The following is a 23,210-nucleotide window of genomic DNA, read 5'->3' on the forward strand; positions in this document are numbered from 1 at the left end:
GCTGCTCACTCACGGGGTCGGAAAACCTAAGAGCAATGCTGGCGAAGCCGAGAGGCAGCTCAGGCACCAGTGGGCCTGGGGCAGCTGTGTGGGAGACGATTCAACAGCCCCCCCAGTTTACAATCCGGTGCCTTTTAACCACAAAGTCCTCCGCTAGGAATTCCTATGGCTGTACTTGCAAAAGTGCGCAAAGACTTATGTACAAAGCGATTCATTATTTAGGGAAGGTTGTTCAGAGAACGTAGAACAACCCCAATGTCCACCAACAGGGCACTGTGGCAAATAAAAGATGTGCACCTATTTCAAAGAATATTCAAAGGCTCTTATGTGCTAGTGGAGAAAGAATTCTCCAAGACAGTGAACCAAAAACTAAGAGCAATGTGCCGTGTGTGTGTGTGTGTGTGTGTGTGTGTGTGTTGTGCATGAATGAATGTGCATTTGTTTTCATAAGCATAGAGTCTTCTGAATACACACGAACTTAATTAACAGGAGGAACACGGTTCATGTTATTTTAACCACGAGCCCATGGGAGGTAACTGATTTTTACGTAAGTTCTCAGATGAACAGTCTGTTTCCCGCCTCCCCCATTCGCACGCACTCACGCATGCGGTGAGGGGGACTCACCTCTCCAGCCACTTCCACTGCAGGAAGCGGTCGAAGTACATGCTGTCCAGGTATTCGTGGAATGGTTCTCCCCTCAGGTAGTCATGGACGGACCTAGCTCAGATGGAACAAAAGGAGAACATTTGATAATCTTGGTCTCGAAGCAGATGAGCAGAGCTGTCTCCAGCAGGTTAACGCCTGGCCTCATCCACTTCCAGGCTTTGCAGGTGCAAACAAAGGTGACTTCGCAGCAGATGCAGACAGACGCAGATGCCTGGCCAGAGGCCCTGTCATTCTACAAAGGTTGTCTGAGATTGGTTGATCCTGCAAACATTTACTGGGTACCTGCCATGTGCTGGGCATTGTTCTAGGTCCTGGGATACAGCTGTGAGCACGGGGCTGGCATTGTGTGGGGACACAAACAGTAAATAACAAACATAAACTCAGCATTGTGTCATCATGAATTCGAGTTAGGTGAGGCTGCTGGGGGTCAGGGAGGCTGCTCTGACAAAGGGGCCCTTGAGCTGAGAACAGATGAAGCCTCCACGAGGTGCAGGGAGGGGCTGGGGCCTGGAGGTGGTGGGTGGTGGGGGACAGGCTCTGGATTTGGTCCGGGACCAGCAAAGCCACTGGGAGTTTTTCATGGATGCAGTAGAATTTGCTGGTCACTCTCAGTGGCCAAGTGCCAGGCTGGGCCTGGGGTGCTGGGGATCCTATGTATCTCAGGCCACCAACGCAGGGCCTGGCAGGGGTCCAAGCCTGGCTACAGGTAGGGATGGGCTTCAAGTGGCCATGCTGAGCAATCCAGCCCAGGCACTTGGGGCCTGGAGAAGGGAGGGGACCCGGCAGCATGTTGGGGGCCGTATCTTGCCAAACCCAGAGATGGGCCGGTGTGGGGGCCCAGGATGGTCATTCAGTCAGGGTCAGGGTCACTAGCCAGGCTGCCACCAGTGTCAGATCTGACTCAGGCCAACAACCAGGCTGGCTTCTGCCCACCGGGGCCTCTCCTAGCACCTAACACAGGGCTGGGCCCCGGCTGACCTCCCGGCTCTTCCCACAGTGCGTGTGGGTTGCTGGTTTTCTTGTGCAAGCTCCACAAAAGCCAGGATTGGGTTCTTGCTCACCTTGGTATCCCCCAGCACCTAGCACAGTGCCAGGTACACAGCGGGTACTCCAGGGACATCTGTGGTGCTGAGTAAGGTGCAAAAAAAGCCCCCAGGCTCATCCAGCTGTGTGGAGTAATATGGCTCTAGACAGCTCTTGGCATGTCTGTGTGTTTGCACATGTTGGAGTGGGTATGTGTGTGTGCATTTGTGTGTGTGCACCTGTCTGTGCTTACACATTCAAAGTGTGTGTGTGCAGGCCGGGGTGGGGGCTCGGCTGGTGTCAGCTGGAGCACACCCACTGACGTGCCTTGCCCTCCCCCGGGGCTGGTGCCGGCCTGCAGACAAGGCGATGGTGCCACTGGGAAGGCCCCTCCTCCCGCATTGGCCCCACCGGCTCTGGCTGGTGGCAGTGGTGGGGGTTGGGGGGCCTGGGAAGGATTCCAAACCACCAGGCAGGGTCAAATTTTTGCACATTCCTCTGTCTCAACAGCCTGGAGAGCCACTTGCTTTCAACACCCTTTGAAGCAGATGTTTTCTTTGGACGTGGCACCCTGGTATCTTTTCCCGTTCATGGGAAGTACACAAGCAGTTGGGTAGCTTGGCCGGGGCCCTCGGGCACTGAAGACATGCCCCCGTGCCCCGAGCTGCTAGGTGGAGGGCTAGGGGCAGCCCCTCTCCAGGTGGCAGGGCCCGGCCAGGGCAGGCCAGGTGGGCTGGGCACTTACTGTGCACAGGCAGAAAAGAGTTCTTTGCACGGCCTCTGCAGGAGCTTCTCCTCCGTCTGGGAGACCAGGTCTCGGCTGACTTGGGCGATGAAGACAGGGGACTGGAAGCAGGAAGGAATGGGGTCAGTGAGGAGGGAGGAGCCGAGCACACACCGAGAGTGCCGGCCGCCCTCCCGCCCACACCTGCCCTGGGCTAAGTGAACCCTGTTCAGTGGTGCCGGGAGGTGGCTGGGCTGGAAGGTTAGGAACAAGCCCAGACTCAGGGTGAGACTGGCTCTGCCACTTACAGGCTGTGTGACCTCCTGGAGGCCACTTGGCTCCTCTGAGCCTCACTCTTCATCTGCATAACATTGATGATGATGGTCCCGAGGCCCGTGATCAGAACTGACAAGGTGCACCAGTGCCCACAACTGTGAGGAGTGGTGCAACGTGGCCCAGCTCATCAGCAAGTCCCCACCAAGCTTGGTGACATCCCTTGGCCACTCTGGGCCTGTTTCCTCCAAGGGCAAATGTGAAGGTGAACAGCCCACTGGAATGGGCAAAAGGGAACAGAAGACTCCGTGGGGGGTGGGGGGACGGTCAGGTGCTGTGTGCACACAGGTGTGGAGCTGGTTCAAGTCCCAGATCTGCTACTTGTAGCTGTGGGACCTTGGTCTTAACTGCTCAGCCTCACTCTTATCAGCGAGATGATCAGAAATAATTTCTCCCGGAACGATTCAACGAAACCTTCAGATAAAGCCTTTGGCCCAGACCCTGGCACGGAGCAGCAAGCGTGAAATAAGTCACCACTGTCATTCTCCTTCTAGGTTAAGCTGGTGGCCTGAGGATTTCAAGTTTGAAAGGGCAGTTTCAGGAGTTTCTCCGTCCCACCCAGGAGCAGCAGCTACATCCGGAAGGCGCACGGACAGGCAGAAGGCGGCTCCACCCAGGGCAAGCCTCGCCCACCCCTCCCCTTCCCCCTAATCACCGGCCACCAGCTGTCCCCAGGGGCTGACTCACCAGCTGGGCTTCGAGATGGGTTTTTAATAAATTACAGGGATAATTGAGAAAATTGCTGGGAGTGGGCTCAGAAAGACGGGCGTAGACACATCTTTCTCCCCAAAGGATGCTGAGATCTGAAAGGCTTGCTTTCTCTTCCCAGCTATTGAATGTGACTATTGGGCTGATTACATTGCTAAGTCCGCTGGGTGGTTTCTGTGGGGGGGTTCGATCCCGGGGGTGGAGGAGGAGCCCCGCCGGCAGCAGCTGGCGAGTCCCTGGTGAATGGAATCAGTGGCTCATTTTCTATTCCCCAGGGTTCTGAATGCCCAAATCCCTTCCTTCTTTCCTGATTTCTTTCCTGGACCCAGCCCTCCCTGCAGGTTCAGCCCTGCCCTCAGGGTCCCCCTCCTGAGCCTGGTCCGAGAGGGTACAGCTCCTTGGGGTGGGGGGGCCTCAGGTGTGGGTGTGTTGTGATGGTAAATGCTGCCCATCCAAGTGCAGGCAAAGCCACGAACCCCACTCAGCAGGCTCCAGCACATCTCCACGGTTGCCATCAGCTATCCTGGGAGGTGGCAGCCCCCCTCCACCATCTGTCCCACTCTGCTTTGGACCATCCCTCCCTCTCCTCACTAAAACTTGACGAACGAGACACAGAAAAGCAACCTATACAGCGCTGGCCCTAACTTGTGCAGAAAAGATGCTCAGTGTTGTGTTTCTCCTCTGGGTGAAACTTATCCATCGACCCAATATTTAAAACCTACAAAAATAATTTAATTGGAAACAAAGGTTTACATATATTGAAGGCTAACTGTGGTCAGGTACTGTGCCAAACGTCTTAAGTGTATTGTGTCATTTCATCTTCATTATGGCTCTCTGAGGGAGGTATTACTACAATGCCCATTCTGCAGAGGAGGAAACTGAGGTTCAGAAAGGTTAAGCAATTTCCCCAAGGTCACCCAGACAGTAAGTGACTGGGAGAGGATATGAACCCAGGTTTGGTGATTCCTGAATAAGATCTGGCTGGAGGGGGTGGGCTGTCTGGGCCACCTGTGCCCCCTCTCATCCCCTTAGAAGGCCCCTGAGGTGTGACCCTAGCCTCTGGGGCCCCAAGGAGCCTAGTGTGAGAACCAGGGTGCTGCTGGGTCCTGCAGCAGAGGCAGGTGAGGCAGCTCGGAGAAGGGAGATCGCTATGGGCCGGCCGTCTGGGAAAGGCTCCGTGGCAGATGGAGTCAGAGGCGAAGCGGGATTTGGCCCCAGGCCTCCTGCCCCTCATTGGCCGCCTTCCGCTGGCAGGCAGGGTGGGAGGGGCTGCCCAGGGTCCACAGTGACCCAGCTGTGTGCATGAGGTCACACTTCTTTGGCTTGGCTGGCAGCAGGGCTCTGCCCACAGGCAAAGCTCTAACAAGGGAGTTAATGAGCAGATAATAATGCATTTGGCTCCACTTGAAGAAGTTAAGCGATTCCAACCAAGTCCCCTTTCAAGTGCTTCCAGGGAGCGACACCTTTGCCAATAAGAAGAGAACAAGAAGCCACTGGCCAGTGTCAGTCTGGAACTGAAGGCCACACCGCCAGGAGGGTGAGGGGCGAGCAGGTGCTCAGCGGGTGCTGCAGTCGGACGCTGCTGTTGGCATCAGTGGACAGGAGGGTGTTCAGAGAAGGTGACGGCAAAGAGAGGCCCCGTGAGACGGCCCCACAGCCTGTGTGACAGATCTGAGGCGCCGCGTAAGGAAAAGGGCCACCAGGAGCTCAGAGAGGCTCTGGGGCTCTGAGCAGCCGAGGCTCGGCACCCGCGATCCACCCTCTGGGTCCCGAAGGCATTAATCCCCGCGGTTTCACATCCCTCTCCAGGAGGTGAATCCCTTCTGGTTTCAGAAGGCCTGTGGGGCTTGCTGGGGAAGGGGGTGCACCCTACGGGCCAGGGGGGCTCTGGGCAGAAACGTGACCCTCACTCCACGTATCGGGAGAACTGTGGCTGGGCAGTGCTGTGGCTCCCCCTAGCAGAGACTGTCCCTCTGGGATGAACCTGAGGGTCAGGGTGGGGAGAAAGGACGAGGCCATGCCAATTTCTAACCAAACAGGTACCCAGGGGAGAGGGCCTCCAGGCCTGTGGACATCTGCAGGGGTGAAGGCAGCCAGGAGAAGGGGTCTTGGTGATGGTCTTTGGTAAAATTTCCCAGGGGCCTGGGACCACGTCAGGCCAATAGTGCTTTACTTCTTTGGTCATCAGATGGTTTCCTCAAATGGCCCTAGCTGCAGACCTTGACTTTAACACAACAGTGTGGATTTAGGCACTAAGGTTCCTTCGAAAGCTACGAAACCAGCTTGTGGCAGTGGCACAGCTTCCAAGGGCTGCAGGAAGGAGCGGGACAGGGTTCTCTGCTCCAGGGGCCCCGCCGTGAATTCCCACCAATTCTCGATGGTCTCGGGCAGCTGAAGTGAACCAGCTGGCCAACCTCTGTGACAAGCCCGCCTGGTCCTGCCACAAAGTCCACTCTGATGACAACCTGCTGCCCTTGAGGAGGGTCCGTGGTCATCTCTCCTGGACAGCTGAAGAGAGCAAGACAGGCCTCGGGGACACTGCCATGTATGCCTGGGGTGCTGGCCAGAGCGCTCTCTCCCTTGGCTGCCTTGAGGGCCTGTGGGCTGCCTGGCATGCTGGGACCTCCCCCCGGCCCCTCTCTGAAGGACCCTCTTCTCTTCCCCACTGCAGCTGGGGATGCAGCGAGGTGGCACTATGCATGGGGCACTCTGCCTGCTCCCTGGCTCTGTGCCTCTGGATGCAGCTCCCTTCACTGGGAGGGGCAAGAACCTGCTCCACTGCACCCCCCCCCCGCCCCTGTCCGCCCCTGGATGAGAAATTGGCCTGGAGTCCACGTCCTGCACCACAGGAACCTGGGCCCCACTCAGATGCGGGCAGGGCCACTGCAGTTCCCGTGGGTGGGACAGACGCGGCACATGGTAGGGGTCCGAGACTCTGCCCTGGAAGCCCTGACTACTTACTCCTTCTCACCACCTCTTCCCTCCAGCCCAGACCTGCTCTGCTGTTCCTGCTGCCTGAGCCACCAGTTCTAGAGACCCAGGCAGCTCGTGATGTGTGTGTTAACCAGAACGGACCTTTTCAGGCAGCAAGAGATGCAGCCTGCAGGGGGTGTTTTCCGGGGCGCTGCAGTGCACTGAGAACCCCACGCCACTTTGAACACAAGCAGGGCAGGGCCCCCCAAAATGCATGCGAGGGCCCAGGGTGGCCTTCATACCTTTCTAAGCCCCCCTCCTCCATTTGTCCTCATCTCACGTGTCCTCCCCTGCTGTGACCCTAAACTCCAACAGCCCCCCTCAGACTTTTCTCATCTTCTGCCGTGTCAGACAGAAACCTCTGCAATATTCAGGCTTTGACGTATTGATGACCAGGAATGACTCAACACATGGGAGGCCTTGAAATGTCTAAAGAGGAGACAGTCGGGGTGGTGGTCTGGCTGGGTGGAAGAGTTGGGGGCTTGTCCTGAAGCTGCGTTTGTATAGTGGATTTACGGTGGTTTGGGTGACTTGCTGGCTAACGGAGGTGACACAGAGAAAGGCTAACCCCCTCCCAGCGTCCCTTAGTACAACAAATGCTCAACGCCTCACCCCGCCCAGGTCATAACCGCAGCTTCACGAGAGCCCCTGTGCTTCACCGAAGCTGGAATAATCCGCGGCATCTCCGGCAGGGAGGCAGGCTGGGGAGGGAGGGCCGTGGGGAGGGAGGCACGGACGCCACGCTGACGGGTACCGTGCTCAGCTCTCAATCCAGGACGCCAGGGGGATCACCCACCACACGCAAGGCCCCCTCTGATGCTCAAATGCCTGCCCGCAGTGACTTTACAGAGAGAGGGACTCTCGAGTCACCCAAGGGCAGGCTGGCAGCCCAGCCCCAGCCCTGCCTCTGCCCCTTTGGCCACGGCCCGCGGAGCAGTCAGCCCACAAGGTGGCGCCATTGCACCCCTACACGACTTCAGGGCACAGCCTGGCCGGGAGACACCCACGAGAGACCAGCCTCCCCGTCCCCAAAGAGCAGGGAGCCAGCGGCCACACCTCAAATAACTCCCAGGTGAGTGATCTTGCACCGGACGGGCGCGGCCTTTGCAGTAACCGTGGAGCGGAAGGAGAGAGCCACTTGGGACGGAGCCTGGAGGGGTAGGACAAGCCCCGGCTTGCGAAGAGAGGCAGGGCTCCCACAGGTGGGGAGAAACCGCCGGGCGGAGGCCTGAGGCTGGAGCAAGCGCGGGGCAGAAGGAAGGTTCCACGCAGAGGCGCAAAGACTCCTCTGGACCGTGGAAAAGCAGCGGAACGGCTGGCAGGGCCTCCTGCCATCTCTCAGGCGACCCTCCTCCTGGGCAGCCACTGAATGCCGTGTCATCAACCCTGAGGATGACATCGCCAAGGCCACTGCCATTGCCCCTGGCACTGCTATCTCCCTCTGTACCACAAATGCCTGGCAGGGGGAAGGGACACCACTCCCTGTGTCATCGAGAAGCTCCAGATGTCTGATGCTCTTGTCCCCGAAGCATCTCCCGGCACCAGAGTCTCATGTTTCAGGATGTCAGAGTGGACATGGGATCGGCTGTCCCCGGCTGGTGTCCTTGGGGGCACCGAGGGCTGGAGCGTGACTGAAGGGCCGTGAAGGCCAATTCAGAGCCACCCTCTACACCTCCTGTGCTGCTCGTGTGGCTCTCGGAGCCTTCTGGAACACATGCCCTATACTTGTTTGGAGAGTCAGGAGCCGAGATGGGTGGAGGAGGCAGAGATCACAGAGGGCTCTCCAGGGAAGACCCCTCAGGGCTAAGCCCTGCAACCCGCTCATGGCACAGATGGCGGGAAACTGAGAGAAGGGACCCCTCCAAGTCGCATGCCGGCCGGTGGTGCAGCCAGAAGCAGCACCTGAATGCGGGGAGTGGATCTGAGCTGCACGAGCCCTAGATCAGGTGTCCTGGGCCGGCTGTCCAGGAAGGACATAGCTTTGGCCTCCTCGGCTGCACTCAAAACCAGCTCGTGCCCATTTCACAGATGGGGCAACCCACGCAGCAGTCTCAGCCCTGGTATCTCTCCCACCCACCACCTCCTCTCCATGCCCACCTCACTGCCCTGGTTTTGAGAAGCTTCTCTGGCTTGCACTATCCAGCAGGCCTCTCACAGGTCTCAGCTACCATTTGCTCTTGCATTTGACAGTGGCCCCCAAGGGAGTTTTTCTGCACCACGCAGCACTGACGGCCCCACTGCCTACAGGACCTGGCCCCAGACACCCTTTCTGACCTGCTTCTCCCATCTGCCCTCGGCTCCCGGCGCTCTGGCCCCACCCTGGCCGTTTCCTGGGCAAGCTCCAGCTTTCCCTGCTGGGCCTCTGCTTGTCCCCCTGGAAGGAGTCCTTCCCACCCCAGCCTGGCACGTCCACTCCCACCCAGTCTTCAGGATCCGCTTCCAGCATGACCCCTTGAGCAGGCAGGACCTTCCACTCAATGCCTCCACCCAGTGACAACTGGCACAATCACTGTCATCATCACTGCCATTTCTTGAGCACCTACTTGCTATGTGCCAGGTCCTAAGACCTGTACATGGGTTTAATGTTTAATCCTCCCAAGGTAGGTTTTACTATTACTCTCCCACTTTACAGGTGCAGAAATAGGCTCAGAACAAAAGTAACTTCCCCAAGGTCACACAGCTGGCCTGGGAGCAGAGATAGGCGATCTAGCCAGATCTTATCCCTGAGCACCAGCCCGTCCTCCAAGGACCCCATGTGCCTTCCTAGTGCAGGAGGATGTGACTTTGGCCTTGAAGAGCAAGCCCTCCTTGGAGGCCCATGGGGGCTGAAGAAGGAGGTACAGGGGGCTCTGTGTGTCTTGACAAATGCAGTTTGTATAGTGCTGTCATTGTGTACCCCCCCGACACACAGAGGCTGATGTCTAACATATGCTTCACTTCAACACATGAAAACATCCCACCGAGCAGATCAGCCCTCATTAGCGAGGTTCAGTCAGTGGACAAAAGGTCAGGCCAGGAGACTGTCCGCTCTATCTACAGACGCAAGCACTTAGGGCTTAATGATGTGTATATTTTCGTATGTGGGCAGCTGACATTCCCCATGTAAACTATTTGCAATTTCCCAGTGTGGACAGACTCAGCTTTCAGGAAAAGTTGAGCAGGAGAGATGCAAGACTCTCTGGAAGAAAGGGGTTCCAGGGGGTCCCCTTCCTTCCAAACAAGGGGCTGCCTTGTCCTGCCCATACCAGGGTAGAAGCAGCAGTTTCTTGGGGGGCCACCCCCATTTCTCCTCCAGGATGGGAATGGGGTGGGACACTCCCACAACCATACCCTGGCCGCCCCTTGACCCTCCACGAGGGCATCTGCGTCAGCTACGGGAAGCCTGGCCGTGGGCGGGGGCAGGGGTGGGAGTCCGGCCTCCAGCAGCAGCCGGGGCTGGAGGCAGTTGTGGGCGCCTGGGAGAGGGGCTGGTCCCGAGCAGAGAACAGCACGTGCTGGGCCCTCAAGGTGCGCTTCCCCACAAATTTATCCTCTGTCCTCCAGAGCAATGCTGTGAGGTGGGGCTTATTGCTCCCGTGTCCAGATGTGGAAACCAGGCCTTAGAGAGCTCTGCGAAGGGCAGGAATGTTGTTTCATTCCTGTCTCATCAGAACCAAGTGCAGCGCTTGGGGTGCTGAGTATTCCATAAATCCTTGTAGACAGACGGTAGGCAAGGGCTGGACCCAAGGTCCAAATCCACTCCTGCCTGGCTCTAAAACCTGTAATGTCTCCACTCCACTGTGCTGAAGGGAACTGGCGATGTTCCTGCACACAGCGGGTGCTCAGTACACTTGCTGAATAAACACGTGTGTGCACATTCGTGGTGCGGAATAAGGGGTCTGTCCACCAAAGTACCCCCACGGGTCATCTTCTCTACCTGCTGCCTTTGTGACAAGCTGAGCCAATCAGAGTTCTATGGAATTTTCTCAATTGGAACTGGATTGAGGGGCCGTGCCCACCCCAGGCAGGGACTGTGGGCTGGTGGCGTGGCAGCTGCTGGCTGGGGGACACCCTGGAGCCGCCGCTGGGAGAAGCGCTCTGGTTCCAGGGGTTCCGCGGCCCAGGTTCTGCCACGCCCTCTCATGGTTTCCTTCGATCATAGGAGAGAACCCCCTCCCTCCATCTTTCCAGTAATTTCCCCCTTTGTTTGAGCAACTGGGAGGTAATTATCTGCCACTTGCCACCAAGGATCCAGACGAATTCGCCATCTGTAAAATCCAGGGCTTAAGCCAGGTGCTAGGGGGGCTCTCCAAACACCCCGCGTGGCCAGGAACTCCCCAGTTGCTTCCTCCCCGCACAAGCTGGCTGGCTCCTCTCACGCAACTTTGGGGGGGGGGACTGGGGTGAAGAAAGCAGGAGGTGGCTGGGCAAACGGGGCTCGGTCCAACCCCGACTGCGGGCTTGCAATGAAACACGCGTATACAATCAGAACCAGAGAGAAAGGGAGAAAGTTCGCTGAGCGGCCGCTGTGGAGTGTTTCCTCACTTGAGGGTTGATTTAAGGTCTGGCTGACAGGAAGAAAAAGCACCATTCTTCCACCTTTTTAATCAAAACCTTCAATGCCATGTGGAACAGCCACTGCCGTCTGCCCTCACGGCCGTCTGGAGCGGTTCCTCCCTCGGGCCGTGGCCAGGCGGGAGACACGATCCCCGAGCCCCAGACAAGAACAGACCGGAGGAAGAAGGCAGGGCTTTGTTTTCTGGGTCACTGGGGAGACAATAAATCAGCCCAGCCACATGCTTGCGAGCAAAGAGCTGTGGGCTGTCGTTCCCTCCGCTCTGGGTCTGATGCCAACGTCCCTGAGCTCTCGGCCACAGCCCCCCAGCGCCTCACTGAGTGTCCTCGTCGGGAGCCCAGGTGACGGACTGCACGTGCCAGGCACAGTGCCACTGGGCAGAGACACGGCTGGACAGGCAGCGGGTGGCTGGAAACATGACAAGTCTCCCCTCTCGGGTAACTCACTGGGCCGCCTGTTAGGTCACCGCTGTCCACCAAGGCAGGCCCAGGCTCCAGTCAGAAGCAGACTGAGCGTGAAGCCAAGGAAGCGTCAACTTTAGGGCTTCACTTGCAGAGTACGCTAGGTGGGCGGGGGGCAGCCAGGTCTCAGTGGGGAGACGTTTCTACGGAAGCCCCTCCAGAAATTGGGATCGCAGATGAAAAGGGATTTCTTTTCTCATTCTCAACATTTGTTTTTGTACCTAATGCTCTAATCTTTTTCTTAAAGGGGATGTTCTCCAAGTTATTTAAGCTTTGGTCTTCCCCTGCCCAAAAACCTGGATCTTCCTTGTGCCCCCCAGGCACAGCCCTCAGTCTCAGGGTGGCCTTCTCCAGAGGGCCTTCTGGAATCTACCTCCCGCCCCACCTCTGACAGCAAACAAGTCTCTGGGAAGATGGCGCCCGATCCGCCATCCTTATCCTTCCTTGATGAAGAGCCCAAAGACCCAGCCTGAGGGATGCACAGTGCTCTCTAGAGGGAGCTTCGTGGGGCTGGTGGAGGGGAAAGGGAGGAACCACACTGTGACGCGGTGCTTGGAAGTCAGCCAGCATCCCATGCAAGGCCCATGACCCCAACACGGCATGGACACAAAGCACCACTCTGGAAACCTCCTTAACTCTTTGGATGATGATCTCTTGTACCTCTTTGGTGCTGACCCTGGGGATAGCTGGTTATCCCACCAGGCCAGACTTCCAGGGCTGGGAGTGGTCTTTGCAAGCAGAGGTAGAGGTGGGGCGACTGCTGTGACCAGTCGGAAAGCTTTTCCGGCCAAGGTCCGAGTGAGTCAATCCCTCAGCCACCCAGGTTCCCCGAGCATCCATTCTGTGCCCAGGTCATAAGCCCTGTCCCAAGGACCTCACAGACCAACTCAGATGGCTGGCGGCAGGAGGTCAAGGCCAGCAAGGGCTGTGGGCTGCCGAATGCGGGGTGGCCTCTCAGCCCCCAGGAGGGAGCCCTCATGGAGGTGGCCCATCAGACATGGGACCACCAAAGGTTTGACCAAGGCTCGAAGGGTGAAGGGGGTTTGGCCAGGCAGTGGGAAGGACCCACCTGTCCTTTGACTCATGGTGTTTGTGCACTGGGAATTCTTCCAAGAAGACTGAGCTCTGAAAGAATTCACTTTTCTGGACAACTTTAAGCCTTGCCTCAGGGCTGGGGGGTGGATTCCAGCCCCTTCATGGTGCCCTGCTGAGCTGGCCACCCCGGGTCCCAGGCTGGTGCATTCCCTGGGCCAGCAAGATGGAGAAACACAGCCCTTGGGAAGTAGCCACCGCCCTTCAAGAAGGGGAAGCAGACTGGGCTGGAGAGACCTTGGCCCACATTTCCTTGCTGTTCAAGTGGCTTCAGAGAAATCAGGATGAAGGACTCTTAGGGGTCGGAAAGTGAGAAAGGACATCTTTAGACACCAGTAGAATTTAACCAGAGGCCCTGAGAGCTGAGCGACTTTAATGAGAATGAAAGGAAAATACACAGTGACCCTGACCCAGACCTCGACTCTTTGCGTCAAAAGCAAAAGACGATAATTAACAAAATGCGATGTGCCCGGACGTGAACGAGGGGCCAGCTGAGCTCTGTCAATTTGATAATCCCTGGTCGTGGCCCGTGGGCCCAAAGTGTGCAACAGGAGATGACGCGCTGTTTACACAGGCCACGCACGCGGGGGCTCGCAGGACCCGGGGCCGCTGCAGGAACAGAAGTGGGATTGTTCCTGGCCAGTGGTTTGCGTGCAGCCAGCTCCCTCGGGGCCGGCGCAGCCACGTGCAGGTAACTCACTCGTGGAGCTCGGCCCCACGGGCTGGGGTGAGGGAGGCTCACCCCAGGGACTGTCCCCCATTCTGTGTGCATGAGAGGCAAGGGCAGGGCCAGCCGACCTTCTGTCTTCCAGAACACCCACTCCACCACTTCCAAACCCGCTTCACTCTGAAATCATGCTGGATTTTTCTCCAGCGAAGATTTCATTCCATGGGACTGGGGAATGAAGGAGGGTCAGGAATCTCCTAAGATACAGGTGGGGGAATTCAACCGAACCCCCCACCCCCTGCCACGTGATGTCACGTCTCTGCCCAAGACCCACGGGTGGGGAGGGCCTGTGGGGCCACACAGTGAGTCGGCTGAGCACAGCCACCACGGCACCAGCGTCGCTGCCCCCAAGACAGAGCCGGGCGGCGGCTGATCTCCCTGTCTCCAGCCACTGCAAACAGAGGAATTCTAGGCAGGAAATACTATACGCACACAGAACGGGTCAGAGGCAGCGCCGGCTCCGCCAGCATCAAAGGAACATCCAATTTTCTGACCTGGAAGGTCGCGAGAAAGGAAAAGGACCTGGATGGGCCCTCTCTGGCCTGCTGTGAGGAGCCTCAGCTGGGCACAGCAGCCTCAAGGTTGTCAGGAGGGGCCGAAGCAAAACCGGGCTGTGAGCTAAGACAATCTGTTCTCCAGGGAAGGCCGGCAGTGGGGGGGTGTCTGTCTGAAGGACAAGCACGCAGTCGTAAGCATGCCGCCCAGGGAGCCTGTGACGGGAGCAAATGCTACCGACACAGCGCAAAGGGGAAGGCGCTGGACAGGGCCCAGGAGGGGACCAGCCGGCAGGCACATCCTTCAGGCGTCAGCGCCACCTCGCCTCCTGGGCTCACTCACCCATCCGGCCGTGCGCCTCTTGCTACACAGAGAAGCTGATTCGGGGGAATCTTTGTCTTTGGGTCACTTTTCAGTGGACAACACAGAGGTGGCATCGACACGGGCTCAGCACTGCACAGATGGGGGTAAAGCCCCGCTTCATTCTTCCTTTCTTGTTCGTTTTCTTTTGTTGTGATAAAATATACGTAACATAAAATTCACCATTTTAGCCATTTTTTTCCTTAAGAAATGGGGTCTTGCTCTGTTGCCCACCACACCTGGCTAATTTTTTTTCTTTTGTGGACCAACTCGGATGGCCAGGCTGGTCTCAAACACCCGGCCTTGAGCAATCTTCCCACCTTGGCTTCCCAAAGTGCTGGGATTACAGGCGTGAGCCACCGCACCCAGCCTCGTTTTAACCATTTTCAAGTGTACCATTCAGTGGCATTAACTGCATTCATCATATCAACCATTACCACTATCCTTTTCCAAAAATTTTCATCACCCCAAGTGGACACTCTACCTATTAAGCAAGAACTCCCCATTCCCTCCCTCCCACCAGCCCCTTGGTAACCTCTAATTTACTTTGTGTCTCTGCGGATTTGCCTTTTCTAGACACATCCTAGAAATGGAATCATACAATATATGGCCTTTGATGCCTGGCTTCTTTCACTTAGAATAATGTCTTCAGGGTTCATCCACGCTGGGGCATGTGTCATGAGCACTTCATTTCTTTGTGAGGCTGAACAACATCACGCTGTGTGGATGGACCACATTTTGCCGACGCGTCCATCTATGGACGGACACGTGGGTTGCTGCTATCTCTTGGCCATCATGGATGATGCTGCTGTGGGCATCTGCACACAGGCATCCGCTTCGGGCCCTGCCTTCAATTCTCTCAGTCGCACGATTACCAGCTCAAGGACTTTGACCACCCAGGGCAAAATCGGGACAATTGTGTCTACTACACAGGACCCTCATGAAGATGGGAGGAACTGAAACTGTAAAGCACGTAGCGTACAGGAGGTGCTAAATGAGGGTTACTTTCTCCCACCACCCCCACTAAAACCCACCCTCAGTAAAGGAGTGTCAGAGTTAATGATTCAGCGCTTACACGGTGGCCCGTCTGGCACCAGCCGCCTTCTCGCCTTTGCTCAGACTCTGCAAACGTCTCAGCATTTAGACACTTTAGTGGCCCAAAGAATAAGAGCCTGGAGGAACCCAAGCCCAGCTGCGAGCCAGCCACGGCAGGAAGAGGAAAACCATGTTTCCAGCACAGGGGTGTGGAAAGCCCAGTGAGAGACACTCCTCTTCCAAGCTGGGTGCTGTGGGGGTCCAGTCCCTGACTGGGCCTCGGTTTCTTAATCTAGGAGATGAGGAGTTTGGCTTAGCTCAGTGGTTTTCAAACTGGGTTCCATGGAGCCCTAAGTGGTCTCCTCAAAGTCAGAGCCTAAGGAGGGGGAGGGAGGACAAAGGGAGGTCCAGTCAACTATAGCAGATATTTCTTCCTGTTTGCACACTGGGAATACATAGATAAAACTTTATGCAAGGCCCTGAACTGGGTAGCCCTGAGATTCCCCTGGGTGCTGCCACCCACCATTTCTTGTCATTTCAGATAGTTCTTACGAGGACTTAGTAAAGCATGGGGTGCGAAGTTCCAGGCATGCAATAGTTGCTCAATAAATGCTGACTTCCTTCTGCCTTGCCCCAGGACAACTAGTAAGCACAAATGTGGCTTGATTTCTTGTGAATTCTTCTCTCTGCTGCTCCCAAAAGTGGAAGAGGAAGAGGCCCATGCCCCACCCCTCACGGCTGCTGCCTAAGAAAACTCCGGGACGTCCCTTTCTCCAGTTTTCTTTTCAATCCCCTTCCGCCCTTGAGTCTCTTTGCAGGGCTGTGGCAGGAAGCTGGAAAAGCCAGGTGCACGGCCCAGCCGCCCCTCCACCCCTGAGGGCCGCCTGTGCTGCCTGCCCTGGCTCGGCTCAGAGCCTTAGGCAGGCAAGAGAGTGTTTAGCTTGGATTTGATACCAATTTCTCCAGTTATCTTTATGTATGACAAATCAACGCTGGTTTTGCAGGCATGTTCCTGATACAAGGATTCCTTTTAAAACTCATTTAAGTGAAAAGATGAGTTGTTTTAAGGACAAAGTTATTTAGATAACTATAAAGGGAGTCTGCAAATATGGCAAAAACCATGAAAGTGCTATGAGAATGGCTGGCGGCCACAAGCCCAGATGAGGACCATTGTTATCAACCCCATACTCAGATGGGGAAACTAAGGCTCCAAGGATGCATAGCCAGAAAGTGGCAGGACTGGGGTTCCACGTGGTCCTGAGGATAAGGGGTGATGCCGACTGGCCGCTCCAAGGCCAAAGAGCTGAGAACCAGCCTTCCTGGGCTTCCCTGGACTCCAGGTGCTGGTGCCTGGGTGGGGATGAGAGGGCACCAGGAAGGTGATGCAGTCAACCAGAGGCCAGAGAAGGAGGGAGTTTGGGATAATTATAATTTCCTTTTATTTAAGCTCTTTATAAAAGGTGGATGCTCTCTGGAGAGCCAAACAAGCACTAGGAATAGATTTCTTTTGTGCAGAAACACAGGTGGATGGGTAACTTCCCCCTGGATGAGAATGCACTTCTCTGTCTTACTCGGTCATTGTCTATGGAGGGCCCAGAGAACAATATCCCACCTGCAGACCTTTGGCAGGAAATGTGCTCCAAGAGCTGCCTGCACTAGGGCCTTCCCAGCATCCCATAGAGGAATGCCGTGCCAGTTAGACAGAGCCTGCCCCGGCCCACCTGCTCACCCCATTGTCCAGGAAGAACAATGTGCAGGCCTTTCTGGGAGGACCACCTGTGAGGTTTGAGCTTTCTCTGGAACCTACTGATACTCCCTAACAGAACCACATTGCGACTGGGTACCAGCTGCCAGGCTTAATAATTAGGGTGGGGCAGTTCCACTGTACAGATGCACACGGTTGCCCAAGGGCCCAGTTAAAATGAACCACAGCAGAATGTCCTACAAATGACGCTGCTGGAGCAGGTCATTCAGGGGCTCCACTTAAGCCCTGGCTCCAGCATTCTGGCCCAGCCTCTTCTCTTCCCAAACCTCCGTTACCTGATCTGTAAAATGGGTACACTAATGCCAATTTTGGGGGTTTGCTAGGAAGATCCAAGCACAGGTCTGTCAGATACCAGTGCAGGGCTGGACACGGAAGGGCTCAAAGCCTGGAGCATGCTGTCATGTCCCCAGGGGAGGGAAGGGGTGGAATGTTTGTAAAGGACCAGGCCTGGCTCTGGTCTTGTCAACAGGCAATGGGACTCCCGTTCTCGAAAGCAAGACTGGGTCATGTGGCTAAACGTGCACTATGATTTTTTACTTTGTCCCCAAACATGGTCCACTCCCTAAAGAACTGAGGCCTTCTTACAAAGACAGATATCACAAAGTAAAAACAAGTCATTTAAAAACAAAAATCAAAAATGAAGTCAGAATTTCATTAAAATTGAAAACCTTCATGCTTCAAAGGACACCATCAAGAAAGTGAAAAGACAACCCACAGAATGGGAGAACACATTTGCAAATCATAGATTCGATAAGGGACTTACATCAAGAACCCTCACAACTCAATATTAAAAAGACAAACAACCCAATTTAAAAATGGACAAAAGATGTGAATAGACATTTCCCAAAGAAGATGTACAAATGGCCAATAAGCACATGAAAAGATGTTCAACATTATTAGTCATTACGTAATTGCAAATCAAAACCACACCAAGACACCATTTCACACCCACTAGGATGGGTAAAATTAAAAAGATAGAAAATAACAAGTATTGATGAGAATGTGGAGAAACTGGAACCTTCAGACACTGCTGGTGGGAACTGAAAAATGTGCAGTGCTTCGAGAAACAGCCTGGCAGCTCCTTAAAAGTTTAAACACAGAGTTGCCATGTGACCCGACAATTCCACTCCTAAGTATGAAATGAAAACATACAACTACACAAAAACTTGTATGTGAATGTTCATGGCAGCATTATTCGTAGTAGCCAAAAAGTAGGAGCACCCTGCATGCCCATCAGCTGATAAGCGGATGAGCAAAGTGTGGCCCATCCATACAGTGGAACATTACTCAGCCACGAAAAGCAACGAAGTGCGCCGCAGGCTGAACGTGGACAGACTCTGAAAACATCATGCATGAAAGACGCCAGCCACAGAAGGCCACGTATTATATGATATTCCATTTACATGAAATGTCTACAGTAGACCTGGAGACAGAAAGTAGGCTAGTTGGACAGGGGAATAGGGAGTGACTGCTAACGGGTATGACAGCTTCTTCCTGGGGTGCTAAAGTGCCCCCGAATCAGATACTGGTGATGGTGACATGACTTTGCACATTTTAAAAAACCACTGAATTATACACTTTAAAAACGTGAGTTCTATGATTAGACTGCAATAAAGCTGGTATTTTAAAAACTGAAGTCTGTAGTGCTGGATGACATATACTACTCTCTGCATTATTATTATCATAATTAAGACTTTTCTGGTCCACTCCAGCTCACAGTGGCCCTCCCCGCCCCTGAACACCTGTCCACCTGTACCACCTCTGGTCTGCAGGTAACTGGAAGGTGAGCTGCCCGGATCTCTACAGAGCCCAGCACACACGTCCCATGTGACTGTGGAGCCCTCTGGCCAGCTCGTCCGAGCTGACAAACCTGAGACACTCAGGGCTGTGTAACCAGCACCAGAGACTGGCCTGTGCACACACACGGTTTCCTGCCGGGGGGCTGAGGGGTGAGCATGCAGGGAGGACGCAGTTCTGGGGTGCTCCCGCTCCCCAGTATTCCACATGCTTCCCCACATTCCCCGCCTTCATCCTGGCCAATGCACTGCGAGAGGAAGTGTCACACGTTGCTTCCGGGTCAAGGCAGTTAAGGCTCGTGTCCCTCCTTCATCCCTCCCTTCCTCTTGGCAGTGACCATGAGACAGTGTTCAAGATGGTGGAGCCACAAAAGCAGCCAGGATCCCTGAGTCACCCGTGGAGAAGGACCCAGAAGAGCTGATGGCCCAATCAGATCATGATGGGAAAGAAAGAGACTTTGTTGTGTGAAGCCCCTGAGATTTGGGGGCTTGTTTGTTGTGGCAGCTAGCATTAATCACCCTGACAGACACACTGCCTTTGCATGAGACCGGCCCCCGTGTCCAGCCCTCTGTGGCCGGCGGCCCCTGGGCCCTTTCTTGGCTTCTCACAGCTCCACAGCTGGGAAGGCCACGTCTGCCCAATTTCGTCCTGACAGCCTGACTGTGAAAGCACAGAGAAGGGAGGGGAAAGGCAGGTGACAGCCACCGCTGACCGGGTGTCTGACACGCACCAGCTACCGAGCTGCATCCTTGCTGGCTTTATCTGTGATCCTTGCCACCACCTCCCCCTTGGCAGGTGAGGAGCCTGAGGCACTGAGAGGTTAAGTGACTTTCCCAGGGCCATGCAGCCAAGAGAAGCCACATCTGGCTTTGAACCGGGTCTACCTGATCCTAAAGCCCACCTTCTCCTCGCTGCCCTCTGCTGCCTTTCCGTGCGCTCTCCGCGGCCCTCAACCCCTTCCAGAGCCCACCCTTGGCTGGCGTCCTCCAACACCCCCAAAGCAAAGCTGGCGTGTGTAGGCAGGGGATGCAGGACTGGGGGCAGCGTGTCAAGTGTGGGCTTTGCCTCTTGGGAGGGAGGCTTCGGGCGAGGGTTTGAAGAGACTTCTGAGCCTTTAATATGCTCACATGCTGGGTGACTCTACCCAGGAGACACGGCACGCAGCGTCGCCCACACGTAATTGACCACGGAGGCCTTTTCTACAGAGCCACTCGCTGATCAGTGTCCTACGGCCTGTCCTTTGCAAAACACTGTTCAGAGCTGAGACACAGGAGCTGCACACTGAGGAGGGGCCCAAGGCAAGGACGGTCTGGGTTTGGGGACAGTGGCTCTGAAGGTTGTTCAAAGGCCTCAGCTATTAGCGCAGCTCCTCGCCTGGCCCTCACTCCCGGCACCCGGGGTACCTGTGGCGCTGAGAACACGGGCTCCTCAGCTAGCTACTAGGGGAGGACTGGGAGGCCGTGCAGAACTTACTGTAGGAAAACAGTTGACACAAGGCACACACCGACCACCTCCCCCAGGCCTCTGGGCCATAACATATGGTGGGGCTTAAAATTTAAAAATTGAGGAGTACTTAAGGAAAAAATGTTGGCAAGCTCCGAGGCACTTGTGAAAGCCTGTGAGCCGAGGGGGAGTCTGGGCCCCGTCCCTCCAGGAGATGGAGGCAGCGCCGAGCAGAGGAGGGAGGCCCGGAGGCCCAGAGCAGGGTCTGCCGGCAGAGGCTTCCGGACGAGGCTGGCCATGGGGGTGAGAGAGGGAAGCTGTCCCCAGCGGCAGCCCAAAGAGCCCCCCGAGCCAGTGGGGCCGAGCAGATCAGCACCCTCACCGCAGGTTACAGCCAGGCGGGCAGACGGTGGAGGGCAGGGAAGGGCTGGGGCAGGGAAGACCGCACTCCAAGGGACACAGCCAGGGCTTCAGAATCACCCAGACTGGGGTTCAAATCCCGGCTCTGCCACTTTCCAGCTCTGTGGCCTGAGATGTGACAGCTTGTTGAGCCTCCCCCTCCCTCATCCATAAGACGGAGCCAGTGCAACCTGCATCCTGCAGTGACAGCAACGGGAGGTGTGTCTGACACGACGGGTCCTCGATACACGCTAGTTGCCATTGTTCGGAGGGACACACGTCCTAAAGAGGGAAGCGCTAAAGCGGGTGCTGAAGGAGAGCTGGACCCGGCCGAGCGGAGCCACAGCGGGACGAAGCCCTCGCAGAGGCGGCTGAGGACCAGCGGCTGAGCAGCCCTCGGCAGCCTGTCCGTAAACAGGGCTCTCTCTGGTGGATGCTGGAACCGCCAGAGGTAACGTCTGGAGGTGCCTGGCCCCCCGAGGCAGCTCAGCCAGGGAGCTGTTATCCTCATGCCCGCTAGCACTTACGCCCCTCTGCCCACTGTCCACACCCAAGCGTTTGTGGCAGGACATGTGGAGGCCTGGCCAAGGTGGGCCTGTTTATGCCTAGGTGCTCACACCATTCTGAGTGGCGGCCAGAGATAAAAAATACATCCACCTGCAGCCCCGTCACTATGCCACTGGCTGTGCCTGTGGGTAAACAGAGACCCTGCTCAGACGTCACAGACACCAACAGGCCATATCTAGAAGACAGCAGAGCAGCGCTGCCCCAGGGCCCACAGATGGCACGGGCAGCTGTGCCCGCCCAGCGCCACGCCTTGCCCGGAGCGAGCGGGCCCTGGTCTGCGTCTGGAGGCGCCAGGACCACTCATCCTGTCACTTCTGAAATGTGCAAAAGGACGGGGGTGTTTGCAGTTCACATTCAGAGACGCTTGTGATTACGACGGAAGCAGAAGTGGAGAAACAGCAAGCGGAAGCAGCGAGGTGATGACAGGTGTCGTGTGGGCCTGAGTGAAGGCATCCAGCAGGCCGTGCGCAGCAGGGCGTGACAAAGAGCAATGCCTCTGGGTGTGAGGCTGGGCCCTGCCCAGGAGGGATGTGGCCACCAGCCAACTGCAGATGCAGGAGAAGAACACACCTGCTTGAGGACAAGGGCTAAATGTGGTGCAGGAGGTGCGGGAAGGGTAGGACTGATGTATGGGACCCCCCTTCCCCTCCATGCCGGCTTCTTAGAATCACCCTGCTGAGCCCTTTCTTCTGGGCATTTCCCATCCATACCGTGGCCAGGCCTCCACCCGTCCTGCCACAAATCCTTGTGTGTGGACAGTGGGCAGTAGGGGGACCCTTGGAGGGAGCTGGGCCCCAAGAAGCAGGCTTCCTGCCCTTGACCCCAGGCCTGGGCTGGACCATCCACCTCTTAGCTCTGCCAGGCTTGGGCAGTCTCTGGGGGAAGATGAGAATTATGCATCTTAGGAGACCGCTGCAGCCACCAGCCTGGCACTGAGACCCCCGCACGGCCTGGCGTGGACCCGGGGGTCACACTCCTGGATACGCCTCCTGTGCCTCCCGCTGTGGGGCTTGGGGGGCCTCTTACCTTTGGGGCGAAGAACTTGGTCATAATTTCCTTCCCTTTTTCTCCCAGTTTTTCATCTGGAGTAACTTCATATTCTGCCTAGAACAGGAGAAAAAAAACAATAATAGATTTGCTCATGAGATCCTTGTAGTTACAGAACCAGAGAGCTCCTAGAGCCCCTGGAGAAACCCCCCTAGAGGCCACCTGACCAGTCCCTTCCTTCCACAGGGCAGGAAACTGAGGCCCAGAGAGGGGAGAAGACCAGGCCGAGGAGCCCAGATGTCCAGCCCTAGCTGCTCTGCACTCCCCCGTGGACGCTGGTTCTCGGGACAGCGGCTCTGCTCGCGGCTGCACGTCAGAATCACCTGGGAGCACCGAGCAAACGCTGATGCTCGGCCCCTCCCCGGTGGGCCACGAGGACCAGCATCTGGGCAGCTGGGGATGAGGAGCACCGGCGTAGACGAATCAAAAGAACCCACTGGAAAATAACAGGCCACCAAACTAGAAGGCCACTGAGAGGCTGCCTAAGTCACTCAGACCTTGCAAGCTGCGTGACCTTAGACAAGTTGCTTAACTTCTCTATAAAATGCAGATGGGACCAGTGCCTACGTATGGGGCGACTGTGCAGACAGAAGTGATAAACTTCCAGGGGTGGGGGACCTGCGGCCTTAAGGTGAAATGTGGCCTTCTACGTCCTTAAGTGCAGCCTTTTGACTGAATCCAAATTTTGCAGAACAAATCCTTTTATTAAAAGGGGTGCAGCAGAGAAAGATGAAGCTTGTCTTGCCTCCTTTGGTACTTAAAAAAGCACAGTCTTGAAATCAGAAGGCCGTAGGTTCCCCACCCCTGCCAGGCAGTGCCTGGCACATTATAAATACTCAATAATAAACAGCTGCCTAATCACCACCATTGTGATATGACACCTTGCAAGGGTAAACTATAACACGGATGCCTTTGGTTTTCAAAGTGAACATACAAAGATTTTTTAGATGTTCAAATCTGAACCTCAAAAGAACCAGCGTAGTAACGCGGGAGGACAGGGGCCACTGTCCCACCCGCAGTGGAAAGGGACTTGCCCAGGG

The 23,210-nt window shown here is 56.0% G+C and overlaps 1 protein-coding gene across 2 annotated transcripts in view; it reads right to left on the reverse strand.

The window, feature by feature from the left end:
- GRK5 (G protein-coupled receptor kinase 5) overlaps nucleotides 1-23,210 on the reverse strand; it is a 185,386-nt gene that overhangs the window by 26,051 nt on the left and 136,125 nt on the right. For both annotated transcript variants that reach the window (XM_045569276.1, XM_045569277.1), the window contains 3 exons: nucleotides 22,150-22,227; nucleotides 2,435-2,535; nucleotides 625-717 (listed from right to left, as the gene is read on the reverse strand). In XM_045569276.1, the coding sequence (XP_045425232.1) occupies nucleotides 625-717; nucleotides 2,435-2,535; nucleotides 22,150-22,227 (272 nt within the window). The remainder of the gene's footprint in view (nucleotides 1-624; nucleotides 718-2,434; nucleotides 2,536-22,149; nucleotides 22,228-23,210) is intronic.

The sequence above is a fragment of the Lemur catta genome, chromosome 14, assembly GCF_020740605.2.
Source record: "Lemur catta isolate mLemCat1 chromosome 14, mLemCat1.pri, whole genome shotgun sequence".
Classification (NCBI taxonomy): Eukaryota; Metazoa; Chordata; class Mammalia; order Primates; family Lemuridae; genus Lemur; species Lemur catta.